This window comes from Anabrus simplex, chromosome 4 (assembly GCF_040414725.1).
Source record: "Anabrus simplex isolate iqAnaSimp1 chromosome 4, ASM4041472v1, whole genome shotgun sequence".
Classification (NCBI taxonomy): Eukaryota; Metazoa; Arthropoda; class Insecta; order Orthoptera; family Tettigoniidae; genus Anabrus; species Anabrus simplex.
The window spans coordinates 328,149,808-328,168,673 of NC_090268.1; the positions used below are offsets into that span (position 1 = coordinate 328,149,808).

The following is an 18,866-nucleotide window of genomic DNA, read 5'->3' on the forward strand; positions in this document are numbered from 1 at the left end:
CTTGGGAATAGGTATAACAACATTCTACCGAAAATCGGATGGGACTTCTCCTGTCTCGTACATCTTACACACTAAATGGAATTACCTTGCCATGCTGGTTTCTCCTAATGCAGTCAGTAATTCAGAGGGAATGTCATCAATTCTAGGTGCCTTGTTCCTATTTAGGTCACTCACAGCTCTGTCAAACTCTGACCTCAAAATTGGGTCTCCCCTTTCATCAGCATCAACAGCCTCTTCTTCTTCCAGAACCAAATTATCTACATCTTTACGTTGATACAACTGTTGGATATGTTCCTGCCATCTTTCTGCTTTGTCTTCTTTCCCTAGAAGTGGCTTTCCATCTGAGCTCTTAATATTCATACACCTAGATGTCCTTTCTCCAAAGGTTTCCTTGATTTTCCTGTATGCAACATCTACCTTTCCCAGGACCATACAACCTTCGACATCCTTGCACTTCTCGTTCAGCCATTCTTCCTTAGCTACCTTGCACTTTCTATCCACTTCATTCTTTAATCGCCTGTATTCATTTCTGCCCTCTTCATTTCTATAATTCTTGTATTTTCGTCGTTCATCAATCGGGTCTAATATCTCCTGAGTTATCCACTGATTCTTAGTTGATCTTTTCTTCCTTCTTAACATTTCTTCAGCAGCCCTACTGACTTCATTTTTCATGTCTATCCACTCTTCCTCTATTGTGTTTCTTTCAGCCTTTTCATTTAGGCCTTGTGCAACATGTTCCTTGATACAACCCCTCACAGTATTTTCTTTCAACTTGTCTAGATCCCATCTTTTTGCATTCTTTCCTTTCTTCAATTTCTTCAACTTCAGATGGCATTTCATGACCAACAAGTTGTGGTCAGAGTCCACGTCTGCTCCTGGGAAAGTTTTGCAATCCAACATCTGGTTTTTGAATCTCTGCCGAATCATAATGAAGTCTATTTGATACCTTCCCGTGTCTCCAGGGCTCGTCCACGTATACAGCCGTCGTTTGTGGTGTTTGAACCAAGTATTGGCAAGTACTAAATTATGATCGGTGCAGAATTCAACCAGCCGACTTCCTCTTTCGTTCCTTTGTCCCAATCCGAATTCTCCTACTGTATTACCTTCTCTTCCTTGGCCTACCACAACATTCCAGTCTCCCATCACAATTAGATTCTCGCCACCTTTTATATATTGTATTAAATCTTCTATCTCTTCATATATTCTTTCGATTTCCTCAGCATCCGCTGAACTAGTAGGCATATAGACCTGCACTACTGTGGTGGGCATTGGTTGTGTGTCTATCTTGACGACAATAATTCTTTCACTATATTGGTCGTAGTAGCTTACCCGCTGCCCTATTTTCTTATTCATTATTAAACCAACTCCTGCATTACCCCTGTTTGATTTTGTGTTGATGATTCAGTTAGTCGCCTGACGAAAAATCCTGTTCTTCCTGCCGACGTACTTCACTTATATTAACTACATCTAACTTTAGTCTATCCATCTTTCTTTTCAGATTCTCTAACCTACCACAACGATTCAAACTTCTAACATTCCACGCTCCGACTCGCAGAATGTCAGTATCCATCTTCCTGATGATCGCCCCCTCTCGTGTAGTCCTTACCCGGAGATCCGAATGGGGGACTAGTTTACCTCCGGAATATTTTACCCGAGAGGAAGCCATCATCAGTACATACATTCATACAGAGAGAGATGCATGTCCTCGGGAGGTGGTTACGGCTGTAGTTTCCCGTTGCTTTCAGCTGTGTAGCAGTATCAACACAGCTAAGCCATGTTGAGTGTTATTACAAGGCCATATCAGTCAATCATCTAGACTGCCGCCCTTGCAACTTCCGAAAGGCTGCTACCCCCCCTTTCGATGAAGCATTCCTTAGTCTGGTCTCTCGACAGATACCCATCCGATATGGTTGCACCTGCGGCTCGGCTATCTGCTTCATTGGGACACGCTTGCCTCCCCACCGCGGCAAGGTCACATGGTTCGCAGGGGAGTACTACTGGTATCTTTCACGAATCATGTCTTAAATTAACATTCCTATCCAAGGTAAAGTGATCATTAAGTCGAGCTTGGTATTTACAACCTTAAATGATTCCAATTATGACTATAAGATCTCGCGTGAATCAATTAACCTGATGGAAAACTCATGTTTGAAAACACGATATCAGTCCATACCTACTCTTACAAGCAGTAGCAATGATCCTTTATATTAATCCAATTGTGCCGTAATAAATTTAAAAGAATGCAACAATTTACAAGAAGTTCTACCTTAACATGTCCAAGACCGGGCGAGTTGGCCTTGCGGTTAGGATCGCGCAGCTGTGAGCTTGCATCCGGGAGATAGTGGATTCGAATCCCACCATCGGCAGGCCTGAAGATTTTTTCCGTGGTTTCCCATTTTCACACCAGGCAAATGCTGGGGCTGTACCTTAATTAAGGCCACGGCCGCTTCCTTCCAACTCCTAGCCTTTTCCTATCCCATCGTCGCCATAAGAACTATCTGTGTCGGTGCGACGTAAAGCCACTGGCAGAAAAAAAAAACCATGTCCAAGTACAATAAACATTTGTTTTCACAGGGATATCTTTCGATGAGCACAACCTACCATCCTATCTCATGAAGGTTAAAATACGTTGCAACTGTTGTAATGTATGGATTCTTGATAACATACAATGTTACTCAATCATCAGCTCATGTGATCCTAGTTTGCGTCAGTCAATACATTCATTATTTAAGCATTCCATCTCTTCTTTCACTTCGTCGTAGAATATATTTCCAGTTAATTCATCTTTCATTTATTTCCTATAACAACTCTATACTTTCATAAAATCCATTTCGACTCGTGTTTCTTATTATTCTCATATACTCTCAATATCGGATCAACTGTTTTAATTCGTAATAACCTTCCTCCTGTCTGGTGACATTTTCGTACCTCATAACCTATCTCAGAATAACAACGTATCACCCACTTATTCTTTGAATATATCACCTACATTCTTTTCAAACTATTACTTGGAATCGATATACTCTCATAACATTTTCTTCTTATAAGGACTTCGTCTTCAGCTATGGCATAACATTACTTGGATCACATATTTCTTTTGATATCTAACTGGGATTCGCTTTTTTGTACAGATGACTACCTACTCCCTTTAAATCGATTTGTACAGAAATCACTCGCGAGAATCTACCATCATATAGGTTAATTTTGATGATCATAAAGGCACAATAACAACACTCTGACTATAAATTCATCTACTCAAATACTATCTACCAAACCACGTACTTTATTTCAAGAGACTTATCTCCTTTTCTTTCGCTTCTGGAATCGTTTAGGTCTCGTCCATTCTCTGCTGCTGGGTGCGATCCTCGTGGTTATGGCTGGCTATGTGGTCGTCACCTGCGATGTCAGTTCATCACTTTCAGCTCATGTAACCCCAGGTAGTCTGTCACCCATTTTTTAAAGAGATATCACCTTGAGATCCTCGTTTATGGAAATAGAAGACATATATGAGATCAGATGATACATGTTAATATTATCAGTCTTCGAATTGAACAGTTATCTTTCTTTTATAACTTCTTGGTTTGGTCTCTAATTTCTATTATCAGACCCCCAAAATGTCCCCTGTATTCTCAGAATCTATGTTAGTTTGCTTATAAGTTTTAGTGATGCTTTTTTTCGTTATTGTGGCTTCTTGCTTCTTTGGTCGGTACAGTTCTATTGATGTTTTATAGATGGCTGGTTTCCAACTCCTGTCAAGTATTTGGGATGGAAATAACATGTTTTATAATTATGTTTCACTTTGTTTCGCGATAACGCAATGCATTATTCTAGCTGATATATCCTTTTTATCCAATTCTCTTTCCTTGAAGTTTTTATCTGATTAACTCCCACTCTTTCCTGCGACACGTCTATATTCTTTTCACAGTGTTGGGTCTTCTCAACAATCCAAATCCCCTGTTTTTGTCTTTTTACACTGCCATCATGATTATATATTTCGATATTGCGTCAACCTGAACTTCTGTGACATACTATGAAATTATTCATTCTAGTTAATTTCGCTACGGGTAATCGCGTTTACTCTGACTTGATTAAACTCTCATTTCTGGAATAGAGTAATGGCACACTTCTAACTTATAGAATTAGATACCAGTAATAATTATAAACTTACCGTGAATAGAATGTAATCCTGATAAATTATTTTAAATCTATTTTTAATTTCTGCTCATTTCCCTACTTTTTGTATTGTAATAAAACACTGCGTAATGTCTGTTATAATTGGAGTTTGACTCTATTACAAGCGTGTACAGTATTAATATACATTCCAGTTCCCTCTTTTGTGAGGCGAAGAATTCTCGACGCAGCCTGTAACAGCTGAATCGAAGAGTTATCCTTAGAGACAGAAAACTGAATGAGGTTGTTTTCACGTATATAATATAAGCTTTAAAAATGCTCTTTTTTTGTTTAGAATTTGTTTTATATCGCACCGGCACAACTAGGTGCTATGGTGACGATGGGATAGGAAAGGGCTAGGGGTGGGAAGGAAGCATCCCTGATCTTAATTAATGTACAGCCCCAGCATTTTCCTGGTGTGAAAATGGGAAACCACGGAAAACCATCTTCAGGGCTGCTGACAGTGGGGTTCGAACTCATTATCTCCCAAATGCGAGCTGAGAGCTACGTAATAAGAACACTTTAATCACGTGGGTTGTTCGTGGTATTACTTAGATAAACATTCAAATATTTATTTTATTTTTGTTCCGAAATGGAAAAAAATATTTGAATTCATCAATGCTCTTAGTTTGGCTGCTGAATAATTTGCATTGTCAAGTTTACGGAGCTGTGAATAAAATAGGAATAAAAAATGAGTAAAGAATTACTATGATGAGATTTAGCTCCCACAAGAAGCAAGTAGTTACTCAACAAGCGGTTAGCGATGCAGCTCGTATTCACTTGAAGTACGTGAAGTATAGGCCAGAGTTTTGAAAAAATGATGTCAAACTTTCCTTTAGGAAAATAAAATGATCATAAATTGTCTTTCAATAGTATCAATACTTCACATCACAGGTTGCAACAGACATTGACCATCTGTGTCTGTCGAACATTGCCTGGCCACCCATCAGTACTTTACATCGCAGTCTGAACAGTTGCTAAGTTACACATTTTTTTTTTTTGACGATAATTTTTCAGATGACCCCCAGTCATTAAGACATATCTATGTCAAAACTGAGCGAAGAAATTCACTTCCATGCAATTACAGGAAGGTTCCAAAGTTTTGTGAACGCAGCCCCTCTGCTTTGGAGAGGAACTGTAGTGACATTCAAAATAATGTTTAGCTCGAGAATGCTTACTTACACCCCATTTCGTTCGCCTTGTGTTTCTGAGGATTCCCTGGTCCGTTGAATGGAAGCGAGACTCTCAATCTGTCAGGTCTAAAGCTTGCTAAAAGCATTTTGAGCCTGCTCGGTGAATATCTGTTACGCGGGTTGCTGACCTTGGCAGCACACACTTTCGATGAGGTTAGGAACCTGCGGTGGTTCAGGTAGTCCTAGCCGCCTTAGCGCGAGGAGGGCCAGGACTCATAATCAGAACATGTTCGAGATACCCACTCCGATTTCAAAGTAACTGGTACCGCAATTGTCAGAACTACTGACTAGACCACTCAGTCGTTGCCCATAATTCACGAATTAGGACGTGGCCACAGAAACCCACACCATGTATTTAAACTTTCTTCAATGCCAACCGACTACGCTGAGATTCTTTATCGCAACCTTGGGGATATGACGTGACAGCCTAACATCAGCACACGCCACATGATTTGTTACGTTTTTCTGGCATATTATGTCAGCTGAGATTATTATTATTATTATTATTATTATTATTATTATTATTATTAGTGGTAGTAGTAGTAGTAGTAGTACTAGCAGTAGTAGTAGTAGTCCTTCAGATTAGATAAGATCACGGTTTCGGACCCGTAGAATTAGTAGGATTTTTGAAGGGTGATAAAAGTCCATTCGGAACTCCATGCTATATGATGTCGGTATGATAAAGATCTCTGACGACACATTCGATGTTTTTCTGACAAAATTACTTCAATATCAGAAATAGGTCGTCGAGTAGTGTTTTGATTTCTTTGTCATCCGTTGGATTAAAATTGAATGTCTAATTGACAAACAGGTAGCTACAATGGTGTCATATTAAAATACCTGCACACGATAGCTAAAGCTATGCGAATAGTCTTGTTATTAAATAAAATTAATTAATTAATTAATTCATTCATTCATCGTTACAGCCAACTTCGGGCTACGTTTACACAAGCAGCTTTCAGGGTATCCCTTCTTGTAGTAAGGGACGACTAAAAGAGAAGGCAGTGTTACAAGAACGCTGTTGATGATCCAGCAAGACTTCAGACTAAGTACTCAGCATTTTTAAAAAGTGCTACTTGTTCGGGGCGTCGACCCATGTGGATCTGTTGCCCCTACTGGCACCATATTGTATGTACCTGCGTGTAATTGGAATGGCGGTAGTGTGGAATATTGTGTGTGATATTAATCATTACAATTAAAAAAGCCCTGACCCGGCCGGGAATCGAACCCGGGGCCGCCGGGTGACAGGCGGACGCGATGCTCCATACACCGCGGGGCCGGACGAGTACTCAGCATAAATGCATTATTATTATTATTATTATTATTATTATTGAGAAATAGACAGTTGCGCTAGTGTTATTTGCAAGTCCTATTTTCTCGAGAAATGATATCCTATAATACGTAAGTTACACATAATTTAAATTTGCAGTTCCTTAATAGATGGCATTAGCATTTTCTTAGGTCGTCCTACTTGCGCAAGTGACAGCTCTGCTTGCTGTCGGACAATGTACGAGTCAGCTAGCATAGACAAGAGAATGAGTTCTGTTATACATATGGTCCGGATTACAATCTTCCAATAGGCTGGTCGGCAAAAAGTGGGCAATGGAACCAAATTAAGTTATGATGTGTTGGTACCAGATGGTGGCAGATGGTGCAGCTGGCTCTGCCTAGCCGCCATTACTGCGTGTCACGGCCAATTAGTGGGCGGGCAGCTCTGGACCAGACAGCTGGGCGCTAGCAGCCATGCGCGTCCTTCCCTCCCATCGCGCAAGACAAGTGGACAAGCTCCTATCCTTCCCTCGGCGTATCGACCGCGATGTCGTTAAGAATGAAGGATGATGTAAACAAAGCCCACGTGGTTCGCCACGGTAGTAGAATGGCACCTCATCTCTATACAAAACAATGCATTGGTCATGCTTGTGTTACAGTCTAGTTGGTCGAATACAGGACTTCGGAATTGCTGATGGTCATTTTAACGTAGAATAGTCTATAGTTTCGGAACCGTGCTTAGGTTGACGAGCGTTACAAAAAACATTTTTCCTTTTGCGAAAATCAAATGATCATAAATAGCCTCTGTCTCTCGGTTATGGCCATCCACCAACGGTTACTTGTCATAGTCATAGCCTGCACGGTTGCTAGGTAACATTGTCCGGTCATCCATCCATAGCCTACTTTACATCACAGCCTACACGGTTGCTAGGTTACAACGCTTCCGTCACACATTTTCTGACGGTAATTTCGTAACGCAAATTTTCAGATTCCCCCCCCCCCCCCAGCCATAAGACATATTTATGTCAAAACATGAAAGTTCAAAAATCGAAATACATTTTGGACAACATTCTTCCTCGACAGTATTCAGTATTTCATTGTAAAGAGGAAGGACGAGTGTATGACGTCATCGGATGATGCAATAGTACCGCCATCTTGAGGTACAAAAATCGCCATGCTGCGCGGCTAACAAGTACTGTAGTGTAGCTCTGGACTCCGGGATGGTAGCACGTCGCATGAGGTGTCGTTTGATTCGTCTCTGTGAGTTCTCCCCCCCCCCCCCACTCATTATGTGTGGGAGTGGTAGATTAACGCCTATGTTATTCCCTGTCTGTCGTAAGAAGCGACTAACAGGGGCCCCAGGGGCTCTCAACTTGGGAGTATGGCTAGCAACCACGGGGCCCTTAGCTGAGTCCTAGCATTGCGTCCACTTACTTGTGCCAGCCTCCTCATTTTCATCTATCCTATCCGACCTCTTGTTCTTTTCCGACACCGACGGTATTAGGTTTCCGAGGCCTAGAATTTAAAAAAAAAAAAAATTCACGTCCTTCATGACCCTTGACTTTCTTTGGCCGATGCCTTCATTTTTGGAAGTGTCGGATCCCTTCCATTTTTTTTTCCCTCTGATTACTGTTATATAGAGTATGGTTGCCTGGTTGTACTTGCCGGGCTGAGTGGCTCAGACGGTTAAGGCGCTGGCCTTCTAACCCCAACTTGGCAGGTTCGATCCTGGCTCAGTCCGGTGGTATTTGAAGGTGCTCAAATACGACAGCCCCGTGTCGGTAGATTTACTGGCGAGTAAAAGAACTCCTGCGGGACTAAATTCCGGCACCTCGGCGTCTCCGAAGACCTTAAAAAGTAGTTAGTGGGACGTAAAACAAATAACATTATTATTATTACCTAGTTGTACTTTCTCTTAAAACAATAATCACCATACACGAACAACAATCAGACTGAGTACATTTGAGAAAATAATGGTTGCGAAGAAATACGAAAAATGTCGTGATGTAGAGACAAGAATTATCGAAAGCGCATTCGAGAGGATAGGGCGACTTCAAGAAAGTCCAAAATCACCAATATTGAGCGTCAGAAGGCTTATCGGGAGTACCTCAAAGTTAAAGCGCCTCAGCGTCATGAGACGAGTTCCGTGAGCATCTACTGCGCTAGTGGTGGAAAAATTACGAAACTGCAATATTAAGTAAATACTTTGCCGACAATACCTATCACGCGGTACTTGCTGCTGAGCTCGGTGGATGCAGAGTGAGTCTCGGCACTCAAGTGGCCGCGGCTGGTCCGTGATCCTACAGCTCTGCACTCTGACCGGCCGACCGAGCAGGGGAGGGGTAGCTCTATGCCTCTGTATTCCGGAGACGGGAATACCTCACGGCCGGTCTCCACCGTCAGCTGTCCTGAGAATGGTTTTCCGTGGTTTTCCATTCTCCTGCACTAAGGCAAATGCTGGGACAGTTCCTAGTATAGGCCACGGACGCCAACCCCCTCAACTTCTCCGAGCGTCTCCTTCACCGTAAGAGGATGGTTGCTAGTTGTACTTCCTCTTAAAACAATAATCACCACCACCACCACCACCACCACCTTCACCGTAACAAATCTCTCGGCCTGCGAGGCGGCGTTACAGTCTAAGAGGCCCGCCTCCCCCTTCAGGGGAGGACTGAAAACATTTTCGCAGCAGCAGTAGTAGTAGTAGTTGCTGCCGACTCAACCCCGTTTGAACTTCGAAGGACCTACTTGGTCGCAGCAGAGTACAAGAATGCGCTATAGGCATCCCCCGGCGTATCCCCCCCCCCCTCGAAATGTCATGTTATAGACAAGTGATAGTCTATAAATTGTAGATGTCCGGCTCCATGGCTAAGTGGTTAGCGTGCTGGCCTTTGGTCCAGAGGGTCTCGGGTTCGATTTCCGGCCGGGTCGGAGATTTTAACCTTAAATGGTTAATTCCCTTGGCTCGGGGACTGGGTGTTTGTGTGGTCCCCAACATACCTGCAACTCACATACCACACATAACACTATCCTCCACCAGAAAAACACGCAGTTACCTACAGATGCCGCCCACCCTCATCGAAGGGTCTGCCTTATAAGGGCTGCATCCGGCTAGAAATAGTCACACGAAATTATTATTAATTGCTGATTTTTGCTGGCGGATGTTCTATGTTATTTTTACACCGTATACGTTAAATTAGATAGCAGGTGGAAATTCAGAAAGGAAAGGAACTCGGGATTAGGCTGAGTGAAACCTGCGGCCTTCAGCCATTCTAGAAGTAGAATTCCCATTTCTTAATTCCTGGGTTTCCTTATGATGAATAATAACTTCTTCCTTGCGAGTGAAACAAGCGGGCTTTTTCCATCGTTAAGCACCCCTAATAGCAGTGAAGCACGCCGGCTCCGCGGTGTAAGGGTCTGCCTCTTACCCGGAGGCCGCGGGTTTGATTTCCGGCCAGTGAGGGATTTTTACCTGCATCTGAGGGCTGGTTCGAGGTCTACTGAGCCTACGTGATTACAGTTGAGGAGCTATCTGACGGTGAGACAGTGGCCTCGGTCTAGAAAACCAAGAATAAAGACCGAGAGGATCCATCGTGCTGACCACACGACACCTCGTAATCTGTAGGCCTGCGGGCTGAGCAGAGGTCGCTTGGTAGACCATGGCCCTGCGGGGCTGTTGTGCCATGGGAGGGGAAAAAATAGCAGTAAAGCGGGTTATACAGTGTGCATACAACCAAATAATTTACTTTTAAGAAATGATTGTGTATTCGGGAGATAGTAGGTTCGAACCCCACTGCCGGCAGCCCTGAAAATGGTTTTCCGTCGTTTCCCATTTTCACACCAGGCAAATGCTGGGCTGTACCTTAAGGCCACGGTCGCTTCCTTCCCACTACTAGCCCTTTCCTGTCCCATTGTCGCCGTAAGACCTATCTGTGTCAGTGCGACGTAAAGCAATTAGCAAAAAAAAAAAAAAAAAATAATAATAATAATGATTGTAAACACAAAAGAGTGAATCTGCCCGTTTGTTCAGGTTGAGTTCTCAACTCTGGTTAGGAACAGAACTCTCCATCCTCAGTTAAACCAATAAATAGGAGAAATGTACTAACCTCCCATTTTCGGCTGGTGTCGTGTCGGATGCGACCGTGCCACATGCGACCGGCGCCACTAGCGACCACAAAATTTGTAACCGTGCCGGTTGCGACAAGCAAGCAGTATATACACCTTTTGGGATTACCATGTATATGGGCTAGCTATTGTAAATAGTTTTTTAATTTTTTTTGACATAATGGCGTTAGGCCTCGGTAGACTATGCGGTAGACTTGTGCTTCTGTGTATACCACCAGCGAAGCATTTCCACTCCCCCCTCCCCCTCACTCTCGCTAAACGTAGATCTCTGCCCAGATAAAGTTAATTTTCTTAAAAGAATTTGACTGTCACATTTTTATTGTTTATTGTTAAAAATGTGCGTATATTTTTGTAAGAATAATTTTGGTTTGTTTACAGTCTATTTAGGAATAGTCAACTTAACTTTTAAACAGATTCATACAGTGGTTGGAATGTGTAAGTTTTGGCCCATCATGCCTTAATTTTCTTAAAACATTGGCCTTGAGGTTTAAGTGTAGACGTAAATAATATACCCCGAAGAATAAAGAACAGTCTATGATTAGAATACAATTATTCCACCTCATTTAAAGGTGGTGCATACCTAAACCCCCAACCACTAGGAAATTCCTCCCTAGAATAATGCAGAAGAAAATTATAAGCAAACTCTTTTATATCGATGTTCAAAAAGCCATTTATATCAAGTAAATGAATAAGGTTAAATTTATTTTAGAACACAACTTTTTGAGTTAGAGTGAATATTTCGAAATATCGGGTCTTTATTCGTCATTTTTCACTATCCAGAAGATTATAGTCCACCTCTGTAGTGTAGTTGTTATGTGATTAGCTGCCACGCCCGGACTGGAACGGGATCCACTCAGCGTCGGGAGGTCAAGTGAGTAGAAGGGTTCGACTCCCATCTCAGCTATCCTTGAAGTGGCTTTCCGTGGTTACCCCACTTCGTCTCCAGGCAAATGCCAGAATGGTACCTAATTTAAGGCCACCGCCGCTTCCTTCCCTCTTCTCTGCCTATCCCTTCCAATCTTCCCATCCACTATATGACCCCTGCTAAGCACATCAGGTGAGGTCACCTGAGCGAGGTACTGATCATCCTCCCCAGTTGTATCCCCAACCAAATGTCTCATTCTCCGGGACCCTGCCCTTGAAGTGGTAGAGTTGGGATCCCTCGCTGAGCCCTGGGGAAGAACCAACGCTGGGGGGTGAACAGGTTTAAATCAGTCACGCCAAAACTACTGGACTAATTGAGGTGAAAAAATATCACAAATATTCAGTGAAATAATGGGCCTATTCTGTTTTTTTTTAATTGTTGGCTGTTTCAACATGGCGTCCATGAATATGGTGAGCTTGCGCATGTTTTATCCGCTAAAAACAAAACATAATGGACAGATGGTTACAAAATAAAGCCGAGTGTTTGTAGTTAAGTTTCAGTTTTTTACGAAAGAGGTCATATGCATTTTCTTCGTAACTATCATCATTTTCTAAGGAATGACACTTCTACACGTCTACACTGAGTGACGGTTGTTAGTTGTATGCTCTGTCTCTACTAGATGGCGGTACTTCTGCAACTGAACAAAACTAACCCTACCCCTCTCTACCCCTCCTCAGCCCCATTTTCCTCATACAGGGTCAGTGATAAGGTGAATGAAACTATATGGCATGTTTTTGCGGCCAGAAGCCCTTCCTGACGACAGGCTGACTTGAGGAACCTTAATAATGGCGTGTGGCCTCCGAAGTTGCCTGGTGCAGGTCTTTCGAGTTGACGCCGTATGGGCGAGCTGCGCGTTTGTGGGGATGAATCCCTACCTATTATAATGCTTAAGACGACACACACACACACACACACACACACACACACACACACACACACACACACACACACAGTCCCCGAGCCATCGGAATTAACCGATGAAGATCAAAATAATCTCCGGCCCGACCGGTAAACGAACCCGGAATCCCCTAGACCAAAGGCCAGCACGCTAACCATGCAGCCATCGAACCGGACACTTGAGTAGGTGATGAAGATGAAATTAAATTACATAAGGGGGTCGAAGGAATCGGCTATGAGCTATGAACAGGAACTGTCTCGACGCACGTGAAAGTGAAAATACGAGTAGGAAACCTCAAAAATCCATTCCCACGACATTCGACGGTGGGGTCGAACCCACTCGTCTCCCGAATGCAGAGCTTGGCTCCTTAGCCGTAGCGCGTTAACACGTAATAAATATCATGTAGATTGTAGAATATCATCATACCTTCTTTGTTGATCTTCTCCCAGTTCCCATTCTGTAGTTTCGTCGTAAACCTGTCCGATTGAAACCTCTGTGTTGTCGTGAGGCACTGAAGAGACACGGAAGACTCTCCACCAGTACGCTTCGACTCAGGCGGAAATGTCTGATACCGTCTTGAGCGTTGTGACGTTGAGAGAGCACTCATTGTTTGACGTTGCACCTGTCTCAACACCCTACACTCTAACATGTGGATCAGAAACCCATGGTTTGTTTACATCCTTCCTCGTTGGGCCGTCAAACTGGAGCCAATGCCATTAGCTACGGAGAGGGTGTGTGCCGGGGTTGCAGCCAATAGAAATGTCTCCCGCCTAGAATGGAGATGTCGTGAACATGAACCTTTTAGCTGTCTCCACTCCCTGAGGGCACGTTACATCAGTTCGTCGTAGGGATCGTCCCAGGTCTTGGTATGCTTGCCGCTTTGCTACGCCATTTCATTTCGTGTATTGCACCAGTATAATGCAACTATTACGAATGGGATATTACGACTTAGTGTAGGCTTTCCAGCCTATTTCTTTTTATTCTTCTTATCTTCTTTTCTTCTTCTTCCTAATAATAATACTGTTATTGCTTTTACGTCCCACTAACTACTTTAACGGTTTTTGGAGGCGCCGAGGTGCCGGAATTTAGTCCCACAGGAGTTGTTCTTTTATGTGCCAGTAAATCTACCGACACGATGCTGTCGTATTTGTGGACCTTCAAATACTACGGGAATGAGCCAGGATCGAGACTGCCAAGTTGGGGTCAGAAAGTCAGCGCCTCAACCGTCTGAGCCACTCACCCCAGCTCTTCTTATTATTCTTAGGGCTCTTTTCACACGGATAGCAGGTTCGAACCGTGTAATGCTTGCGGACTTAGTCCTTTTTACGGTCGGATGCTCTTCCTGACGCTAACTCTACGTGGAGGGATTTATTCACTATTGTCTGTGGTGATGGGTAATGTAGCGTTTTGTGTGTGCTAGTCCTCGAGTCGGAGGAAACGCAGTTAAAATCCGCGGGCCGGGCGGGAATCGAACCGGCACCCTTTAAACTGAAGGCCAGTATGCTGACCATTTGAGCAAGGAGCTTTATAGCTTTAGGAAAGTTAAAACAATTCACACACCTTCCTACCCTTAAATAGAAGTTACAGTATGTCTGGCTGATTGATGATACAGACGTGTTTGGGGTGCGCTCGACTTCCCGTCATGAAGTTCACAGAAATAGAAACACGACTTCCACTTCTGCAAAGTCACATTGACCATTGTTCGCTCAGCCGACAAGAGTAGGCCCACTTGATAGACCGAGCGAGTTGGCTGCTTGATACGACTTGTGTAAATGTAAGTTTCCATTAAGGAGATGATGCGTTCAAACCTCACCACCAAACGCCCTAAAAGTGGTTTTCGGTGGCTTTCAATTTCCATACCAGACAGTGCTGGGGCTCTGCCTTAATCTCGCTTCCTTTCCTATCCCACCGTCGCCGAAAACCTGTTTAAGATAATGAGACGTTAAATCACTGGCAAAAATAAATAAATAAATAAATAAATAAATAAATAAATAAATAAATAAATAAATAAATAAATAAATAAATAAATAAATAAATAAATAAATAAATAAATAAATAAATAGTTCTGGGTAGTTCCTAGGTGGCGCTGGGTGGGGGGGGGGGGGGAGCGAGTCTTAGAGCTAACTATTCCACCCTACATAGTGGTGAAGTTGCGGTTAATGCGCGTTCAGCGTATTTCTCTTCTCTTTCTTTCTTCAGCTTATCCCAAATATTTCAGGGCGTACTGGAACCACCCTTATCATTGTAGGGTGGGTTTTTGCCGGTGGTTTAAAGCCGAATATCCTTCCTGATACGCCACGAGATTCGTACCTCGGCCATCTGGATGGAAGGCCAGCCAGCTCTTAAGCCACTGAGCTCCTTGCGCTCCGCTATGTCCAGGCCAATGACCTCGATGTTTCTGGTCCCTTCAAACAACATCATTATTTCTGTAACACTGAGATGAAACATGTAATGGAATAGATAAGTTATTCATTGCATTTTTAAAACTCTTCAAGTCTGTCAGTCGGTTATCAGTTACAGGCTGAATAATAAAAGAATACCAAGTAGCCTATAATAATCGATTCCATATCCTTAAACAGAGAGGATAATAGTGAACGTCGATACGTAGTTGATCTAAATTATGGTAGATTACGAGATGAAACTAAGGTATATGTTGAAGCGTAGGCCGCAAAGGTGTTGTAAGCGACACAATTTTGAAAAGTGGGATTTTCTTGTAACTGCTTTGTTCTTCTGCATCTCTGAAAACGAGTGTAACAATTATATGGGCACCTGTTTTGCGAGCAGGATATTTTCATGTGCTGACTACTAAGTAACAGTGTTTTATGTTAAAGAAATTGGAATGCTGTTGTGCAGACGGTGACAAAATCACAGGCGAAAAAGAAACGCGACTGAGTTGAAACCAAGTATTCGGAAAAGACTCAGAGATGAAGAGAAAGGAAACCTCAGTAGTAGTTTGGAGCGTTGTAATACCTTAACTGTCAGAGCCAAATGCCGTATATAAACCAACGTTGTACGTAGTAATATTAATAATAATGTTATTTGCTTTACGTCCCACTAACTACTCTTTAAGGTCTTCGGAGATGCCGAGGTGCCGGAATTTAGTCCCGCAGGAGTTCTTTTACGTGCCAGTAAATATACCGACACGGGGCTGTCGTATTTGAGCACCTTCAAATACCACCGGACTGAGCCAGGATCGAACCTGCCAAGTTGGGGTTAGAAGGCCAGCGCCTTAACCGTCTGAGCCACTCAGCCAGCAATTGTACGTAGAAACAGATTCTTGTTTTCACGAAATAATTCATTTGACGTACCGGTAATGTTGTTAAAAATAACGAAACAAAAATTGATATTACTTATGTAATAACCGCAGATTGCATTATTTCGGAAATTGTAAAATTCCTATTTTGTCACGTTTTCGTGTAAGCACGTTGTATACTTCTGCACGTACAACGTTGTTTTTGTCCAGGTCCATGGCTAGGTTAGCGTGCTGGCCTTTGGTACAGTGGATCCCGGGTTCTATTCCCGGCCGACTCGGTGATTTTAACCTTCATTGGTTAATTTCAGTGCCACGGGGGCTCGGTGTGTGTGTCGTCTTCAGCATTAGAATTTATCACAGGTAGGGCCTCATCCTCACAGACTCGCAGGTCCCTTATACGGCATCACTTGCACCAGGCCCCTTCGGAGGCCACACGCCGTTATTCCCTATGATTATTAACGTTGTTGTTTACATTTTGCTTGAGATTATCGTTCCTAGATTTTTTTAAATCAGAAAAATGTTCGTAATTAATAAACAATGTTCAGTTATATCTTTGTAACGAGCATAACAGTAAAGTCGATTTTTATTATCATGATCGATTCTGTGTGAAGATAGAAGGAACATATAGCTTGAATCGATTCTTTAATTGTTTATGAATCCACAGCACCTAGAGTTTATAGTTGTACGTTGAATAAAACCAACATTTGGTGTTAACTTTATTACAATTTATTCAACATATAGAAGTGAACACTAATTATTCTTGTCTTCGAATGTCTGATGGAAGGGAGATAACTGTATCCAATCGACACCTTGCTTCGAAGGGACAGATGCCTATTTTAGAGGACCGGGATGGAATTCAGGTGAAATACGTCGAAAATAATGTCAACCACCAGGATTCGCCTCGAACTTCAAACACGATGGAAGGTGATGACGCCAATCTGAACGAGGACTGCGAAAGTAGAGAGACAAAATTGGACGAGAACAACGTACCCCGCAGCTCTGGCAGAGTAGTGAAACCCCCACGTTACTTACGTGACTACGTTTTTAATTGATCTGGGGGAGAATGTATTGAGCATAATAGTAAAATCGATTTGTTATTATATTATCATGATCGATTCTATGTGAATATACTAGGGACATATAGCTTGAATCAATTCTTTAGTTATGTATGTATCTATAGCACCTAGAGTTTATTTACATGTTTATACTTTATTACAATCATGTCAGACTATTTGTTGAAAAAAGTCACATTTCGCCGTATTCTATGTAATTCGTTTTTGTGCTCTTTGGAAACTTAAGTAAATGTGAGCACACAACGTTGTTATGGCCATGCGTCAGTTATGTAAATGCCCTCTCACTTGTGACCACAGTAGTAATATGCCTTGTGAGGAGCAGAAATAGAAGGACATCTCTTTAATATTTTGACTAGCTGAGGACGTGGCCAGCACCATGAACGTGACGCACTTACTGGGAGGCCCGCCAGCCTGCTCCCGTTATGTCAGCGAAGGAATTCCTCGAAAGTGACGGGACAAGGCCTTTCTTTAATGAAGCGCCAGTAAATCAATGAATGGTGTGTGCTGTGTGGTCCAATGTATCATCATGTGAGCTTCCTGACAACTAGCACGCCCATCTCTAGAACATACGCCCAATTAAATACGTTGCATCACTTGAGATCAGCCCTACCATGACTAACTGAGAGTAACCTTACAGTAACGTCTAAATTATTTCCAAGAACTCGTCTCTGTGACCACTGGAGTAGTGCAGAATGCCACGTGGACCACAAAAGTAATCTGTGCTCATTCACCTTTCTCATCGCGCTGTTTATGACTGGCCTTGGCGAGCATGAGTTACCAACCCGCTGTCGATCCCAGAAGATGATTTTCCGTAGTTGCCCATTTTCACACCGGGCTCTATCTTAATCAAGGTCACGTCGATTCCTTCCTACTCTTAGCCCTTTCCTGTTCCATCGTCGCCATAAGACCTATCTGTGTCGGTGCGACGTGAAAGCAAATTGTAAAACGTTACGAACCCCTCGCATAAACCCCAAACTGGTGGACCAGGAACTCCTCCATCAGCGTTATCATACTCTAGCTGAGAGTTTAAGGGTGCCGGAAACTCACCCCTTACTTCTCGGCGTTCACTTCAGTGTCCATGTAGAGCAGGGCCTCTCAAACGCCCAAAATCTCACGCGTACAAATCGAGGCGCAAGAGCTCCGTGCACTGTGCATCGGTTCCACACGGCTCGGCTCGGACCAACGCTTCGTCTCTGGGCTACTCGGCTAAGCTCGGCTCAACTCGGCTCGGATTTGGAGCGCTACGGAACAAATGAGGAAGAGGGAGACAGGGGGAGCGAGCGAGACAGGCGTGGGGAAAGAGAGAGAGACAGCGCTATTGCTCCAAATCGAGGAGTGGGGGTCTGCACTCTGGGCAACCAAGCGAAGTCGTCTTTTGCACCGTGCACAGTGCATGCACCCTGAGAGCCCCTGATGTAGAGGGTAAGGTGGGGAAAGGGAGACCCTTGAGCTCTCCACATTCGCTGCTACTTCACGGCGGGTGTCAGGTGGTGTTACGCCCGCAAGAGAGTACAACGTAAGTGCAATAGTTCCCTCCACTCTTCAATGCTTTCAGTAGTAAACCCAAACAAAGAGCAGGGTTCTAAACTATGGAACTGTTAATTCCCAGACCACCCGCAACGCGTGAATTCCTAGCTATGGGGAATCCTGGACTGCATGGAAGTCGTCAAACAGGCTATGAGTTGTGAATGGGAGACCCTAGGACATCCTGAAGAAATGGGATTTTCTTTCAGGACACACTTTGTACGACTGTGTTGAACATCAGACGACACAGCACCTGATGAACTACGTTTTGACCTAATACCAGTGCTTATCCGTCGCCAAATTTGGGCTGACTTGTTGTATATGTCTTCCCTTTGTCCTGATGTTTGTATGTGATGGTGATGGTATGAGTAAAGAAAGAAAAGAAAGGGCTCACTTTTACAGGTTACGTTAATACATAGAACAGGGGTTTTCATCCCTT

The 18,866-nt window shown here is 43.2% G+C and overlaps 2 protein-coding genes across 4 annotated transcripts in view; one reads left to right on the top strand and one right to left on the bottom strand.

Annotated features, from left to right (window-relative positions):
* The window catches only part of LOC136872694 (peroxisomal leader peptide-processing protease), a 1,469,308-nt gene that overhangs the window by 368,051 nt on the left and 1,082,391 nt on the right, over positions 1-18,866 (top strand). The gene's annotated exons all lie outside the window — the stretch shown is intronic.
* Positions 1-18,866, bottom strand: part of ITP (ion transport peptide) — a 435,567-nt gene that overhangs the window by 320,186 nt on the left and 96,515 nt on the right. For 2 of the 3 annotated variants that reach the window (XM_067146515.2, XM_067146514.2), the window contains exon 1: positions 13,004-13,103. The exons of the other annotated variant lie outside the window; for it this stretch is intronic. In XM_067146515.2, coding sequence (XP_067002616.1) covers positions 13,004-13,033 — 30 coding nt within the window. In that variant the 5' untranslated portion in view covers positions 13,034-13,103. Of the gene's footprint in view, positions 1-13,003; positions 13,104-18,866 lie in introns of those variants that run through there. 3 annotated transcript variants of the gene reach the window in all.